At 50.0% G+C, this 13,524-nt stretch overlaps 1 protein-coding gene across 1 annotated transcript; it reads left to right on the forward strand.

The window, feature by feature from the left end:
* Nucleotides 1–9,246: 9,246 nt before the first annotated feature.
* Nucleotides 9,247–9,726, forward strand: LOC148874901 (uncharacterized). The gene has a single exon (XM_088963016.1). The coding sequence runs from the start codon at nucleotides 9,247–9,249 to the stop codon at nucleotides 9,724–9,726; it is 480 nt and encodes a 159-aa protein (XP_088819142.1).
* Nucleotides 9,727–13,524: the final 3,798 nt, after the last annotated feature.

A 13,524-nucleotide genomic window follows, 5' to 3' on the forward strand; every position in this document is an offset into this window, starting at 1 on the left:
CAACAATATTTATTTTTTCATTTTTTATATTTTATATTCTTATTAAAGTTACTATAGAATTTCGTTATTGAATATTTTTTTTTTGTTTTTTAAACAAAGTTTAAAATATGATTTAACATTCATTTTTTTTATGTAAAAAACATTTAAAGTTTATTTAAAAATAGTACATAAAACATAAATAATTATTAAAAAATAGTATATGAAACATAAATAATACCCTACCCACCTCAAACGGGACAAGTTTTCTCGAATCTTAAATAGGGACGGGGAAAATATTTTTTCTCCAAATCAGTGATTGGGAAGGGACGGGGTTTGCATATAATTCCCCAAACCTGGTGGTAAATTAGTAAAATATCAATAAATTTAATATTGACTTTTAAAATATCTCTAAGTTTTTCTCATATTCTTATAATCTTATGATTCCTTAATTCTATTTATAAAATACCCCCAATTTGTCATAGTCCAATTCCTAAAATACCCCAAATTCCCATAATCCTATTTATAAAATATCCACAAATTAGATTATTTTTAGGTGGTTGCCTCGGGAAGGGGAAAACAACCAAGTTCACAGTAGTCTAGACCCAAGCAAGTGAGCTACCTCGAAGACAATTCACCCCGAGTAAGATTCACCTCGGCATACCACCAGCGACTCGACGCAAGTAACTCGCCACAAGGTAGCTCGCTACAGGGTTCGTTATTAGGTAGCCTTAAGTCCTGTGAGAAGCTTCCTATTTGACAACTGCACCTATCAATCCCGAAAGCTGCACCCACGTCCCTTGTTTGGTGCCGCAGTGTCACGGGGGTAATCTTTGGGGCCCCGTGCGGCACTCGAAATGGGCGAGTAATCCTACGAAACAAAGCAAACACACACAGAAAGGCAACAAGAAGGCACACTAATTAGCAAAAGGCTACTTGTATTGCATTAATCAGTGGTAAGCACAAGCACACAGTACAGTGTCGAGGGGATCTCGTGCTTAACCTTTACACGCTTATGAGCTCACTCGACTACCTACCTCCCCTCAAAGAGTACGTTAAGCTTTTGGGGGAGTGACAATATGGAACATCGAAATAATGGAAAAGCATACTAAGTAATTACAATTACGCCATTGGCGGTCCCCCTTACAAAATACAAGCAAAGCCCACCCATGACACACATGTAGGCACCATGAAAGCACGTGGCTGGCACTCGGATGGCTCACTGTAGGTGCTTGATGGCGCGATGAAGGGGTCACCCGTGACATTCTCCCCCACTCAATTCGATCTACGTCCTCGGAGATCGGCTTCGGCTGGTCGCTTAGAGTCATTGTTGCGGAAGGAGGGTTCTTCTGCTGCTCCCCGAACCGGCTGTCGTCCAAGGCCGAGGTGTATATTTTGGTGGCATGGTCGGGTTGGCTCATTCTGTTGGGGTTTCCTATGGCTAAGTCCTTTCCTGGCAGCCTCAAGGTATGATAGTGGCTGGTCCTGTTTGGCTAAGGGGTAGGTTTGGGCCAGGGAATGATCAAAATGGTGTTTTGGACTATTAAGGTGTGGATTCCCATGCATTTTTCCCCAAGGGTATCTCACAGGGCTACTACAGGAACTAGCCTTAGGGATAGTGTGATTGTGGTCCCTAGATGGCTTGGGTGGCACTCGCTCTCCCCGGTGGTCGTGGTAGTAGGTGTGGGAAACGTTTGACACGGCCTTGGGTCTTCTTCTGTTGGGCCCACTAGTTGCGGGCACTTGCGACTTCTGCTGGGAAGTCGACTTCTGCTGATGTGGTTGGCGTTGAAGCTGATGTTGCTGCTGGTGTTGACTTGGGCGCTGACGTTGGTGTTGACGCTGAAAATGGAACTGTCTCGGAGGTGGCTTCTTCCTGGTGACGACTTCCCAACCAGTTCCAGTGTCGATGTGAGGTACTTGACAGGGGTTCTTCCTTGTTGACGCAGAACTGTCTTCGTGAAAAAGTTGTAGTGCAGAAACTCGCTTCCCATGAACTTTAGTGGAAGTCGTAACTGGTACCATGCAAGGGGAGCGCTCGTCCAAGATGCACAAAGAGTTGATGTGAGGTAGGAGTGCTGCTTCTGCTTGTCTCATGAAGTCCATTCCCAAGACAACTCGAAAATCATCTAGGGGTACCACTGAAAGATTAACCTTGCTTGTCCACGGTCCAACTTGGAGGTCAACCCCACGAGCCATGCCTTCAATCGCCTTTGCCCCGGAGTTCACGGCCTTGACCCACCCTGTCTCTTTCACAGCGTTCAGATTGAGTCGCTTGGCCTCGGCAACTGAAATGAAGTTGTGGGAGGCCCCTGTATCAACAAGGGCTTGGGTCGGCTTCCCGCCGAGGAGGATGTCTACGTACTTCAGCCCCCTTTGGGCATTCTTTGGCCTTCCATGATTGGCCTCTTTCTTCACCATGGCGTTGAAGAGTTGAAGGGCGCCCACTCTAGGCGCCTGCACAGATTTTTCCTCATCGCTTTGCTCATCATCACTGAGCTTGGCGACGAGGGCATTGATCTTCCTTTTGGTTGGGCAGTTGCGAACCAAGTGATTTCCCCCACAAAGGAAGCAAGAAATTGGGGACCCAGCGGTTCTGGGCTTGTAACGGTGCTGAGGGCCTTGTTCTCCTTGTGGTTTCTTCCCATAGTCTTGTCTTGCTGGCTTGTTGAAGCGGGAGTTGTCGTACGGAGGGCGTGAGGGACCTGCTCCCCCACTCAAATTAGGGGAACGCGGGCTTTCTGGCTCAGGGGCTTCTTCGTCTGATGAGTTAGTCTCATTGAGTTGCTCCGCCACTGCCATTGCCGTGGCGAGGTCCTGTACGTTGCGGCGTTGGAGTTCTAATTCGGCCCAGGGCTTCAGTCCGTCCAGGAAGTTGAACAATAGATCCTTGTCAGACATGTCCGTGATCTCCAAGGTAAGGGCTGAAAACTCTTTAACATAATCGTGGAGTGAGTCCTGATGCTTGAGTGATTTCAACTTCTTCCGCGCCAGGTACTCCACGTTCTCTGGGTAGAATTGCCGCTTTAGTTCTCGCTTGAAATCAGCCCATGTCTCGATGGTGCACGTACCCCGTTCAATGTCTTGGCATCGCCTGCGCCACCATAGCATAGCAATGTCAGTCAAATACATAATCACTGTACGAATTTGCGTTAGGTCATCATCAATGCCAACAGCATGGAAATATTGTTCCATTTGCCACAAGAAGTTGTCAAGTTCTCTGGCATCTCGGGAGCCAGCATAAGGTGTGGGCTCCCGAATCTTCGCACGAGCAGGGGCCAATGTTGTGGAGGGGTTTGGAGCGCTGGCCACTAGTCTCTTGAGGAGCGTCATGTCTCCTCTTAGATCATCCAATTGAGTCTGGAGGTCGGAGGGAGAGGCCATGGCTACTTTCATGGCCCCCCATTCAGCTCTCATCTCATCCACCTGGTCTTGGATGTCGGATCGAGATGAGCTCCCTTCTTGTCGGGATTTTGTTCCAAGGACTTCCTTGAGGGTTCTATTCAGGACATCTTGGACCTCATTGACAACGCCATTCAGACGGGCTTCTAACTCCACCACGGAGCTCTCAATTGTTTCCACATTCAAGTGGATTTCTTCTACTCGGTCCCGCATCTCCCCAACAGTCACTTCACAGCGAAGGATGCGCGTGTCGAAGGCAGCAAGCGTGTCAGCTAACTTGTCAGGCTTGCTTGTCTTGGATGTGCGACCCCTTGGGGCCTTCTCTATGGTGGCTTCATCGCCTAGAGACTCATCAGTCTCCCTCGCATGGGCAAGGCCATGCCCAATCTCGTCGGTGAGTTCCTTGTTGTGCTTCATTGCGCCACCACTAGTGTTGCTATGGAAGGGTCACGAGCGTTGAGGAGAAACCCGCTCTGATACCAACTGTCACGGGGGTAATCTTTGGGGCCCCGTGCGGCACTCGAAATGGGCGAGTAAGCCTACGAAACAAAGCAAACACACACAGAAAGGCAACAAGAAGGCACACTAATTAGCAAAAGGCTACTTGTATTGCATTAATCAGTGGTAAGCACAAGCACACAGTACAGTGTCGAGGGGATCTCGTGCTTAACCTTTACACGCTTATGAGCTCACTCGACTACCTACCTCCCCTCAAAGAGTACGTTAAGCTTTTGGGGGAGTGACAATATGGAACATCGAAATAATGGAAAAGCATACTAAGTAATTACAATTACGCCATTGGCGGTCCCCCTTACAAAATACAAGCAAAGCCCACCCATGACACACATGTAGGCACCATGAAAGCACGTGGCTGGCACTCGGATGGCTCACTGTAGGTGCTTGATGGCGCGATGAAGGGGTCACCCGTGACAGCAGTGTCTGCTAACTCTGAGAACCGCATTCATTGTCTCTCACCTGGCAGCGTCGTGTTTGCCCACCCTGGAGGTTGTCCCTTGCCTGGCGGGACTGTACCCTACAACAGTCACATGAGCCCACATACTCCCCAGTTCCGACAAATGATGGCCAATCACTCCGAACTGTTATCTGACAACAGATCGCCACGACAGAGATTTGGGAACAGCCCCTCCGAACCTACTAGAGTGTTAGTATATAAAGACTTCAACCCCCAGGGGTCAAGGTATCACATATTCACCACTCTCTAGCTTTTTCTTCTTCTTGCAAACTTATTCTCTTCCAGCTCACCGTTGAATACTAACTTAAGCATCGGAGTGTTCTCACCGGGTGAGCAACCCCGGGTTCCTTCATCCCTCTTCACGCAGGTATCTCTCGCCCGTCGCCAGCTAGGAGCTCAGCCACGTCCAACTAGGAGTGGCCGGATTATGCATCATCAATTGGTGCCATCTGTGGAAAACTGTTTCAAAAAGCTTTCTCTACCAAACTTTCACCAGCGTTAATGGCATATTCTAGCAACGCCGGGCAGAACAGCGGAACGAACACTTCTGGGGGGCACCTTCAGGCCCCCGTTGTGCATATTGGCCAGTTTACTGTACCTCTCAGCGCCTTTGGGGTCCCCACACTAGAGCTACCCCAAGTCGCTGAGGCGGTGAACACCCCGTTCCCTCTTGCGATGAACACCACCTTCACTAAACCCTTCATGGTTCCTCCCGCCGTGGGGCAAAACCAGCTGGGTGACCTAGTGCAGTGCGTGCGGGCCATCTAGGCTCAGATGTAGCAAGTCCAACAACTTCAACACTACCAACAGCAAGTCCTGTGTCGTTTCTATCAGTAGTAGTTCCCAACGTTCCAGCAAAGCTGACAACTAGCCCAGTCACGGTGCCCGATAACGCCGCAGAACTAGCAGCCGCTCAGACACCGCCAAAGCAACCACCCTCACCGAGGGGAAACCTCCCAAGCCTCATCCCGTAGCAGGAGAGAGCCAGTAGCTTCCACCGCCTCGTAGCTACAAGGAAGGTCAGAAAGCGCTCGCCCCACCAAGGCCGGTCCATCCCAACACGAGCAATTGGGAGCCTCACTGGTGGGCAACCGATTCGAAGTCTTGGCCGCGAGCTCTGAACAAGACCCTTCGGTCCACGGAAGCCAGTACTAGCTTGATTCTCACCAGGCCAAGACTCGGCCTGATAGCACTGAAGCAAGTAGCACCAACGCAGAGTCCACCAAGAAGCAACGAAGGCGGTGTCCCAACGCTCGCCGCGCGATATTCCTGAACAGCTCGCGAAGCCTAGTCAACCCAAGCAACCCAAAGGTAAGAAGGAGTGAGCCCGGGGGTTACGAGGGCCACCCCTCTTCTCTCGGTGTCATCTCCCCTCTCTCCTGATCTCCTAGCAGCTCCCTTGCCAAAAGACTTCAAGGTGCCTCCCCTAGACAAGTACGACAGATCGTTTGACCCGAGTGACCACATAGACTCCTTCCAGTCCTAGATGCACCTTGTCAGGGCCAATGAAGCCTGCATGTGCGTCGCCTTCTCCACAACCTTTAGAGGAGTGGTGCGCATGTGGTATAGAAACCTCCCATCCGGAGCAATCCAGAGCTAGGCGCAGTTTGTATGAGCATTCACCTCACACTTCGTTGCCAACAAAAAAATGCCCGAGGTCGCAGGAAAGCCTTCTCGGCATAGTCTAGAAAGAGGGAGAATCCATCTTGAACTATATCAAGCGCTTCAATGACACCTGCCTTTTGATCATGAACTTGGACCCCACGGTAAGACTCGCTGTAGCAAAGAGAGGAGCCACTCACCGAGAGTTCAAGTGGTATGTGGCGATGAACAAGCCCAAGGATATCACTGCCTTCCTCAAGCTCGCTGACCAATTCATCGAGACTGAAGAGGAAGTGAACCAAAAGGTCGGAGCCCCAACAGAGAAGAGGAGAGACGATGACAAGATGCACCACGGAAGCGGTAAGAGGAAGAAGAGCAAGTCCCCGACCAGAGGAGATGGCTGGTCGGTATGGCACCCCCGATCTCCTACAGAGGAAAGGATGAGCTACACCCCCCTTCAACGCGAGGCGAGGGGAAATTTTGATGACGATTAAAGATGCTCCTTTTGTAAGGTGGCCACCCCGGATAAAGGGGGACACCGCCACTAGGAATAAGAATTTGTATTGTCATTTCCATAGAGATCATAGTCACAGTACCGAGATTGAGGAACTTATCCGTCGTGGATACTTGAAAACTTTGTACAAAAAAGTAATAAGAATCAGGTAGATTGACAAGGGGAGCAGAGGAGAGATGCTCCCAAGTCAAGTAATATGCAGAACGGGCAGAGACCACCACCCGAAGAAAGGCTTGTCTGTGGAGTGATCAACATGATCACTGGCAGATCCATTGTCGCGGGCTGCACCTCAGCAGCTAGTAAGACCTCGGCCCGTGAACTGGAGCGTGAAGAGCAGAATCCGCCAAAGCGCCCATGACTTGCGGACCCCATATCTGTTACCAAGGACAATGCGTGAGGGAAAGCCAAGGCAACAGACGACCTCGAGTTGGAGCGACCTACGGAATACCATGAGGAGCGAGCTTCACCAATAGAAGAGACGATTCCTATACCCGTTTCAGTAGAAGATCTAGTGAGGACTCTCCAAATCGGTGTGACGATTGAGGAGCCTCTACATTCTCAGCTGGTAACCTTCTTACTTCAAAATTTAAATGAATTTCCATGGTCCGCGGCAGAGATGCCCGGCATAGACCCTAGAATAATCACTCACAAACTGAACACTGATCCTGTAGTTAGGTCCGTTATACAAAAGAAACGCAACCTAGCCCCGCAGCATTGGAGACCAGTTGATGAGGAAGTCGGGAAACTTCTTGCAGCCGATTTCATCAGGGAGGTCCATTACCCGAGCTGGGTGGCTAACCCCGTTCTGGTAAAAAAGGCCAACAAAAAGTGGTGCATGTGCATCGACTATACCAACCTGAATCGAGCTTGCCTGAAGGACTGCTTCCCACTTCCCAAGGTCGACCATTTGGTGGACGCGACCTCAGGGCATGAGTTGCTGAGCTTCTTGGATGCTTATTTGGGCTATAACCAGATCAGGATGCAAGCCTAAATCAGTAGATCGCTGCCTATCTTTCCTCAAGGCAATTAAAAGGAATAAAGACTTTGAGTGGATCGAAGAATGCTAACTCGCCTTCGACGAGCTCAAAAGGTATTTGACCAGTATCCTGGTTCTAACCCGACCCGAGGAGGGAGATATTTTGAAATTGTACCTCTTTGCAAGTGATGAGGTGGTAAACTCGGTACTGATAAAAGAGTAGATCGGGTTCAACAACCCATCTACTATGTTAGTAAAGTTTAGCAGGACACAGAGATGAGATATCCAGAAATCGAAAAGATGGCATACGCGCTAGTCGCCGCAGCTCGGAAGCTTCGACCGTACTTCCAATCTCATACCGTCATCCTCCTCACCAACAGACCCCTGAGGCAAGTCTTACTCAAGCCTAAGGTCTCCGATAGGTTGATGAAGTGGGCCATTGAACTCAACGAGTACGACATCCAGTACGAGCCTCAGACAGCAATCAAGGCCCAAGTCTTGGCTGACTTCGTCGTAGAATGTACCTTCAGCACTGCAGTTCTAGAACCGATTGAGCTCGAGCACAGAGGAGAAGCTTAACCAGTGCGGTACCTCCCCCGGTCAGAGCAACACCAACCTGGGAGGAGGAGCCTTGGATCCTCCATGTGGACGGTTCATCAAATCAGCAAGGTAGCGGAGCGGGTATCATTCTGTACGGGCCAAGTGGGGTGAAGCTGGAGCATGCGCTTCGCTTCGAGTTCATCGTGTCCAACAATGAGACGGAGTATGAGGCATTGATAGTTGGGATTTCCCTAGCGAACAAAGTAAGAGCCAAGCATATTGTCATCTACAGCGACTCCCAGCTCGTGGTCAACCAGGTCACCGGTGAGTACGAAACTCACGAGCCAACCATGGTCACCTACTTAGCTAAAGTTAGAGAGGCTCTACGCGATTTCCAGTCGTACTTCATCAGACAGATCTCGAGATCCGAGAACGCAGAGGTCGATGCCTTGTCCCGGTTAGCCAACATAAGCGACAACACCATGAGGACCATGTACATAGAGAACCTGCCTCGGCCTAGCATTCTCAGGGGGGGGGGCAGAAGAGGTTGCTCTTGTTACACAAGCAAAGCCGATCTGGATTGATCCGCTCGCGAGCTACCTGCTCCACGGGACCCTCCCTGCAGATCATAACGCAGCTAAAAGGGTAGAGCGATAGGCAGCCAAGTATGTCATAATAGACGGATGACTGTACCGAAGATTCTACACGCTCCCCTACCTACGCTGCTTGCGACCCTCAGAAGCTGAACTCATTTTCCATGATACTCTTGAAGGTCTGTGTGGCGGATACTTGTGGGGCAGGGCTCTCGCCCAAAAAGCACTTCGACAAGGTTACTACTGGCCAACGATGAAGACAGATGCACTAGAACTCGTCAAAAGATGCGACAAGTGTTAGAGGCACGCCAATGTCCACCACCAGCCTCTTGCTGACCTGAAGTATCTCACTAGCCCATGGCCCTTCGTGCAGTGGGGAATCGACATCTTTGGACCATTCCCGCCAGCAACAGGATAGAGGAGATTCTTAGTGGTAGTAGTAGACCATTTCACAAAGTGGGTGGAGGCCGAACCACTGGCGACGATCACAGCATGAAGCGTCCAAAACTTCTTCTGGAGAAGCATAGTGTGTCGCTTCGGACTACTCTAAGTGCTTATCTCCGATCGGCAAACAATTTGAAGACATCAAGTTTTAGAATTTCTGCAACCAAATGGGGATACAACAAAACTTCACCTCGGTGGAAGCACGCCTAGCCCGAGCTAAAGGACTATGGTAGATGAGCTGCCCTGTGTATTGTGGGCCTATCGAACCACTGTGAAGACCGCCACGGGTGAAACCCCTTTCAACCTCACCTACGGCATGGAGGCAATCATCCCAGCCGAGATCGAGGTGCCCACGCTACGCCTGGAGGCATACGACGAAGAGACAAATGACAATGAGCTACACACCAACCTCGACCTAGTTGAAGAGGTACGGGATCTCGCATACATCCAGACTGCGGCCTACCAACAGAGAGTGGCTCGGTACTATAACGCCAGAGTCATGAAGTGGAACTTTTGCATTGGAGACCTGGTGCTTCGTAAAACCATGGTGCCTGAGCCTGGTGTTGGTAAGCTTGGACTGAATTGGGAAGGACCCTACCGAGTAAAGCGGGTGCTCAGGGAAGGTACATACGAGCTCGAAACCCTAGAAGGGAAACAGGTGCCCCAGGTGTGGAACGCCAGCAACCTGAGGCGGTACTATTTGTAATCGTCTAATTGGAGAGCGGATTGCAAGTCACTCCCAGAAGTCTAAGGACTAAAAGTGCCAAACTAGTAAAAGACCTCGGCATTGTATAAACCCCAGTCGCCTCTTCGGCATGGGTAGAATCAAGAAGGGTGGACAATAAGTTGCCCCCCAAGGCCTAAGGGCTAAGGTACCGAATAGACGGATTCGTCATTATATAAGTCCCAATCGCCTCTTCGGCATGGGCACCCAAAACCCAGTCGCCTCCTCGGCATGGGTATATAAGTCCTAGTCGCCTCTTCGGCATAGGCAAAATGCCTCTAAATGCCTAAGGCATAGACAGCTTGGGTGTAAGCCCTACGATGTCTAGCCCACTTCGACGTAAAACAACTGGTTGGACCCGTTAGGGACAACCGACATTTAAATGAGTAGCACGTGTGCGAGTTACTCATACTTGTTTGGGCAGGTAGTTCAGAGTAATCCACACTTAGAAAATTCTTATGGTTGGTTATCCTTATCGTCCAGTTCGGTAGCTCGGCAATTCGGGTAACCTATGCATTTGCTGCCCAGATCGGAAGTCACTCACACTTAGAATATTTCTATGCAGAGATTAGACAAAAAGATGTATTTCATCAACAAAATGATTGTAAGTACAGAAAACTTCATTTGTGACATGAGCTCAATAGCTTCGGGGTGTACATTCATGATTAGAAGGAAAACATAAAAGAAGAGAAGATTCTCAAACAGGAGGACTGCCAGCCACGTCCGAGGGGCCCACTACTTCGACCTCGTCATCGCTCTCCTCCTCGGACGAGTCAGGCTCCTCGTTCGCTGCCATAACCACTTTTGGAGCTAAGTCCACCGTTGTGATGGCCCTAAGGTCGAGATCAGGAAACTTTTTCCGGACTAGATACCTGCATAGTTTGAATCCAGAGCGGTAGGAGTTTGAACCGTATTCGACCTGAAGAGCACGGAATTCCGAGGACTCCTTGAAGCGTTCAATGGCCTTAGTTCTCTCTTTTGACTGCGCCTCCTCGATGGTGGTCTCGAAGATCTGAGTTTGCTCTTGGACCATTGCTTCAAGGTTCTCGATCTCTCGTTGAAACCGCGTCCTCTCCTCGGTCAGCTCCTCTTCCTTCGTAGCCATCGTAGAAATCTGCTCCTTGTGCTTGGTATTCTCCTCGGTCAGTGAGAGGATCTGCCCCTCCTGATCCAGAATTAGCTCCTTTTGGCACTCAGCTCATTTCTTTACCCGAAGTACCTCACCCCGGGCTAGATCCAGGTCGTGATGGAGCTTTCACACCTCCACCTTGGCGTCCCGAGCCTGCTTTGACTGGATCGCAGACTGGCAAGCCAATGCGTGAAGGGCGGTGTTAACCTATCAAAAGAAAATCGAGGTCAATATAAAAAAAAGGGGGAAGAGAGAGAAGCCGAAGGCAGAATGCTTACCACCATTCAATGACTAGTAGCTAGTCCTAGAAGCCGTTTCGAGAGCATCTGAGCCCATCGCTTGACCTCCTTCGGAAAGACAACATCCCGACTTTTTCACATCGTGAACACATGGTTCGTATTACTCTCCTCCTCGTCAGCAGGAGCTAGCTCCGGTTCGGCAGTAGGCACTTCTGGTGCAGATGCATCCTCTGGTTCCTGAGGCTAGACTTCCTCCTTGTAGTCCTCCATCGCAACAACCTCGGGTACCGTGGGTTCGACCTCCTCCCTTGGGAGTTTGGTGGAGATTGGTTCAGCAACATGGGCCTCGATTTCCCCTTCTAAGAGCTCATCAGAAGGCTTCCTGCATCAACCTCTGGCATCATAGCTGCAGAAAACAAACAGTTAGTCAAAAAGCATAAAGGGTGTTTTAAGCAATGTATCTGAAAGGAAACCTACCAGGAGGGCTCAAACTAGCTTGCAGCAGCGCCTCCTCGGCCAACAAGCTCTTCATCTCAAGGCCGAGGTCCCTCCAAGAGTCAGGAAAGATCACCCAGGGTCCTAGGTAGCCACCCTCCAGTGAGTTGGGAAAGACCACCCCTCCGGGATATGGGCGATGAGGTACCCTCTTTTCTAGGCCGGAACCTTGTTCGGGTAGCCGGACAGGATCTTGAATCCAGGCCTGGGGGAGATGTAATAGCTCTGTCATATGTCCCTGTGCAAACAAGCTGAGTTTCGCTTGATCACACAGATCGAGGTAAAGATATCAAGGGATAAAGGTCGGTTATAGGCGTGGAACAAAGAGATGGTGCCAACTATGTTCCGAATAGAGTTCAGATGAAGCTGGTCGATAGTGATGTTGTAAAACCTAACAACCTCTATCAGAAAGGGGTGAAGAGGGAAGCACAGTCTTGCCGTGAGCTGCTCCTCAAAAACAGCGAGCTTGCTGTGGTTGTGATCCTAAGGATACTGACCTAGTGGAAGACTGAAGATTAGGTTGTCAGGAAAGCGATACCGAGACGCCAGGACTGACTTCCCCAACAAGATGGCCCAACTTTGGGGTCAGAGGATCCCTCTATAGACTGATGAGGGGAGGCACCCTGCCGTTGACTGACTTCCCCAGCAAGAACAGCGGCGCCTCCTTGCTAACGCTATCTACAATTCTATCTATGCTAGAGCTCGACATAATTGGAAACAGGAAAAATCTAAGAGACTCACCGAAATCAAGGAACGAAGTGGGAAGCAGAAAGAAAACCGAGCTGGAAGACTCTGACGCGACCTCGGGAGAGCTCAATTGCAGAATTTGTGGCGAGGAATGAGTCGCGGACCCTTCTATTTATAGCCGCTATATCCGAGAACTAACGATCAAGATTCAAGCAATTCTACGGCTCCTAGGAAAACCGACTGCACGACCCCCATGGGTAAATTCAGTTTAGCGTGTTTTTTTACGTCCGCGGAGTTTATAATTCGTGTGACGTCCGCATAAACCAGAGAGGACTTGCATTTTCTTAGTTGAGTCGGGTGGCCGAACAAGTCCAACCCGTGAGTCATCTGACTAACTGCTCGGTCCTCAGACCAAAGCCACTTGGCTCGTCATGAACTCCCCGCACCAAGTCAGGACCCTTGGCCTGGGGAGTGGGAGGCAATTGGTGTAGGGTGATTTGGCCCAACCTAATAATAGAGGGACACATGGACACGACCTAGCCGACTGGGCGACAACTCATCCCGACGTACCCAAGTTTGCGACGGGCCAAACTCGGATATCCGAACCACCTCGTGATAGGCCCACCTCGAAAGCGAATCCACCTCGGGACAAGTTCACTTCGGGGCACGATTGCATTAATGTCACCTCGGTTACCAGGCACCTCGGTGTTCGTAACAGGTCAGACCCGAGGGCATCAGTTCGAATAATATTGACTGGCCTCCACATGATAACCCCGAAGATTTCATTACTGGATTCCATGTTTCACAGGATCATGCCTCGTGACAAGTAGCCTTATCTCCTCCGACCGATTCGGACATGCCACATCACGACGAGAATCCCGGAACCACTCCGAAAATCCTGCGAGGACTCCAGTATATAAAGACCCCAACCCCTCGGGGGCAAATGTACACGTAATCACTGCTCACTAGCTCTCTAGCTTTCTAAATTACCTCCAACTCGTAAGTTACTGACTTAAGCATCGGAGCGACCTCGTCGGGTAACCACCCTCGGGTTCCTTGATTCTTTTTTTTGCAAATCCACCACATCTGGAAGCCAAATCACCTCCTGGTAGGAACATCCAAATTGAGCAGCATCAGATTTGATTTGTGGTTTTCCAAAAATCCGAAAGGATCGGTTTGATTTGAAGAAACGGCCCACGGTCCAGTCCATAAACACCCTTTAGTACTTGG

The sequence above is a fragment of the Nelumbo lutea genome, chromosome 1, assembly GCF_056320005.1.
Source record: "Nelumbo lutea isolate HS-2025 chromosome 1, American lotus-T2T, whole genome shotgun sequence".
In the NCBI taxonomy this organism is placed as follows: Eukaryota; Viridiplantae; Streptophyta; class Magnoliopsida; order Proteales; family Nelumbonaceae; genus Nelumbo; species Nelumbo lutea.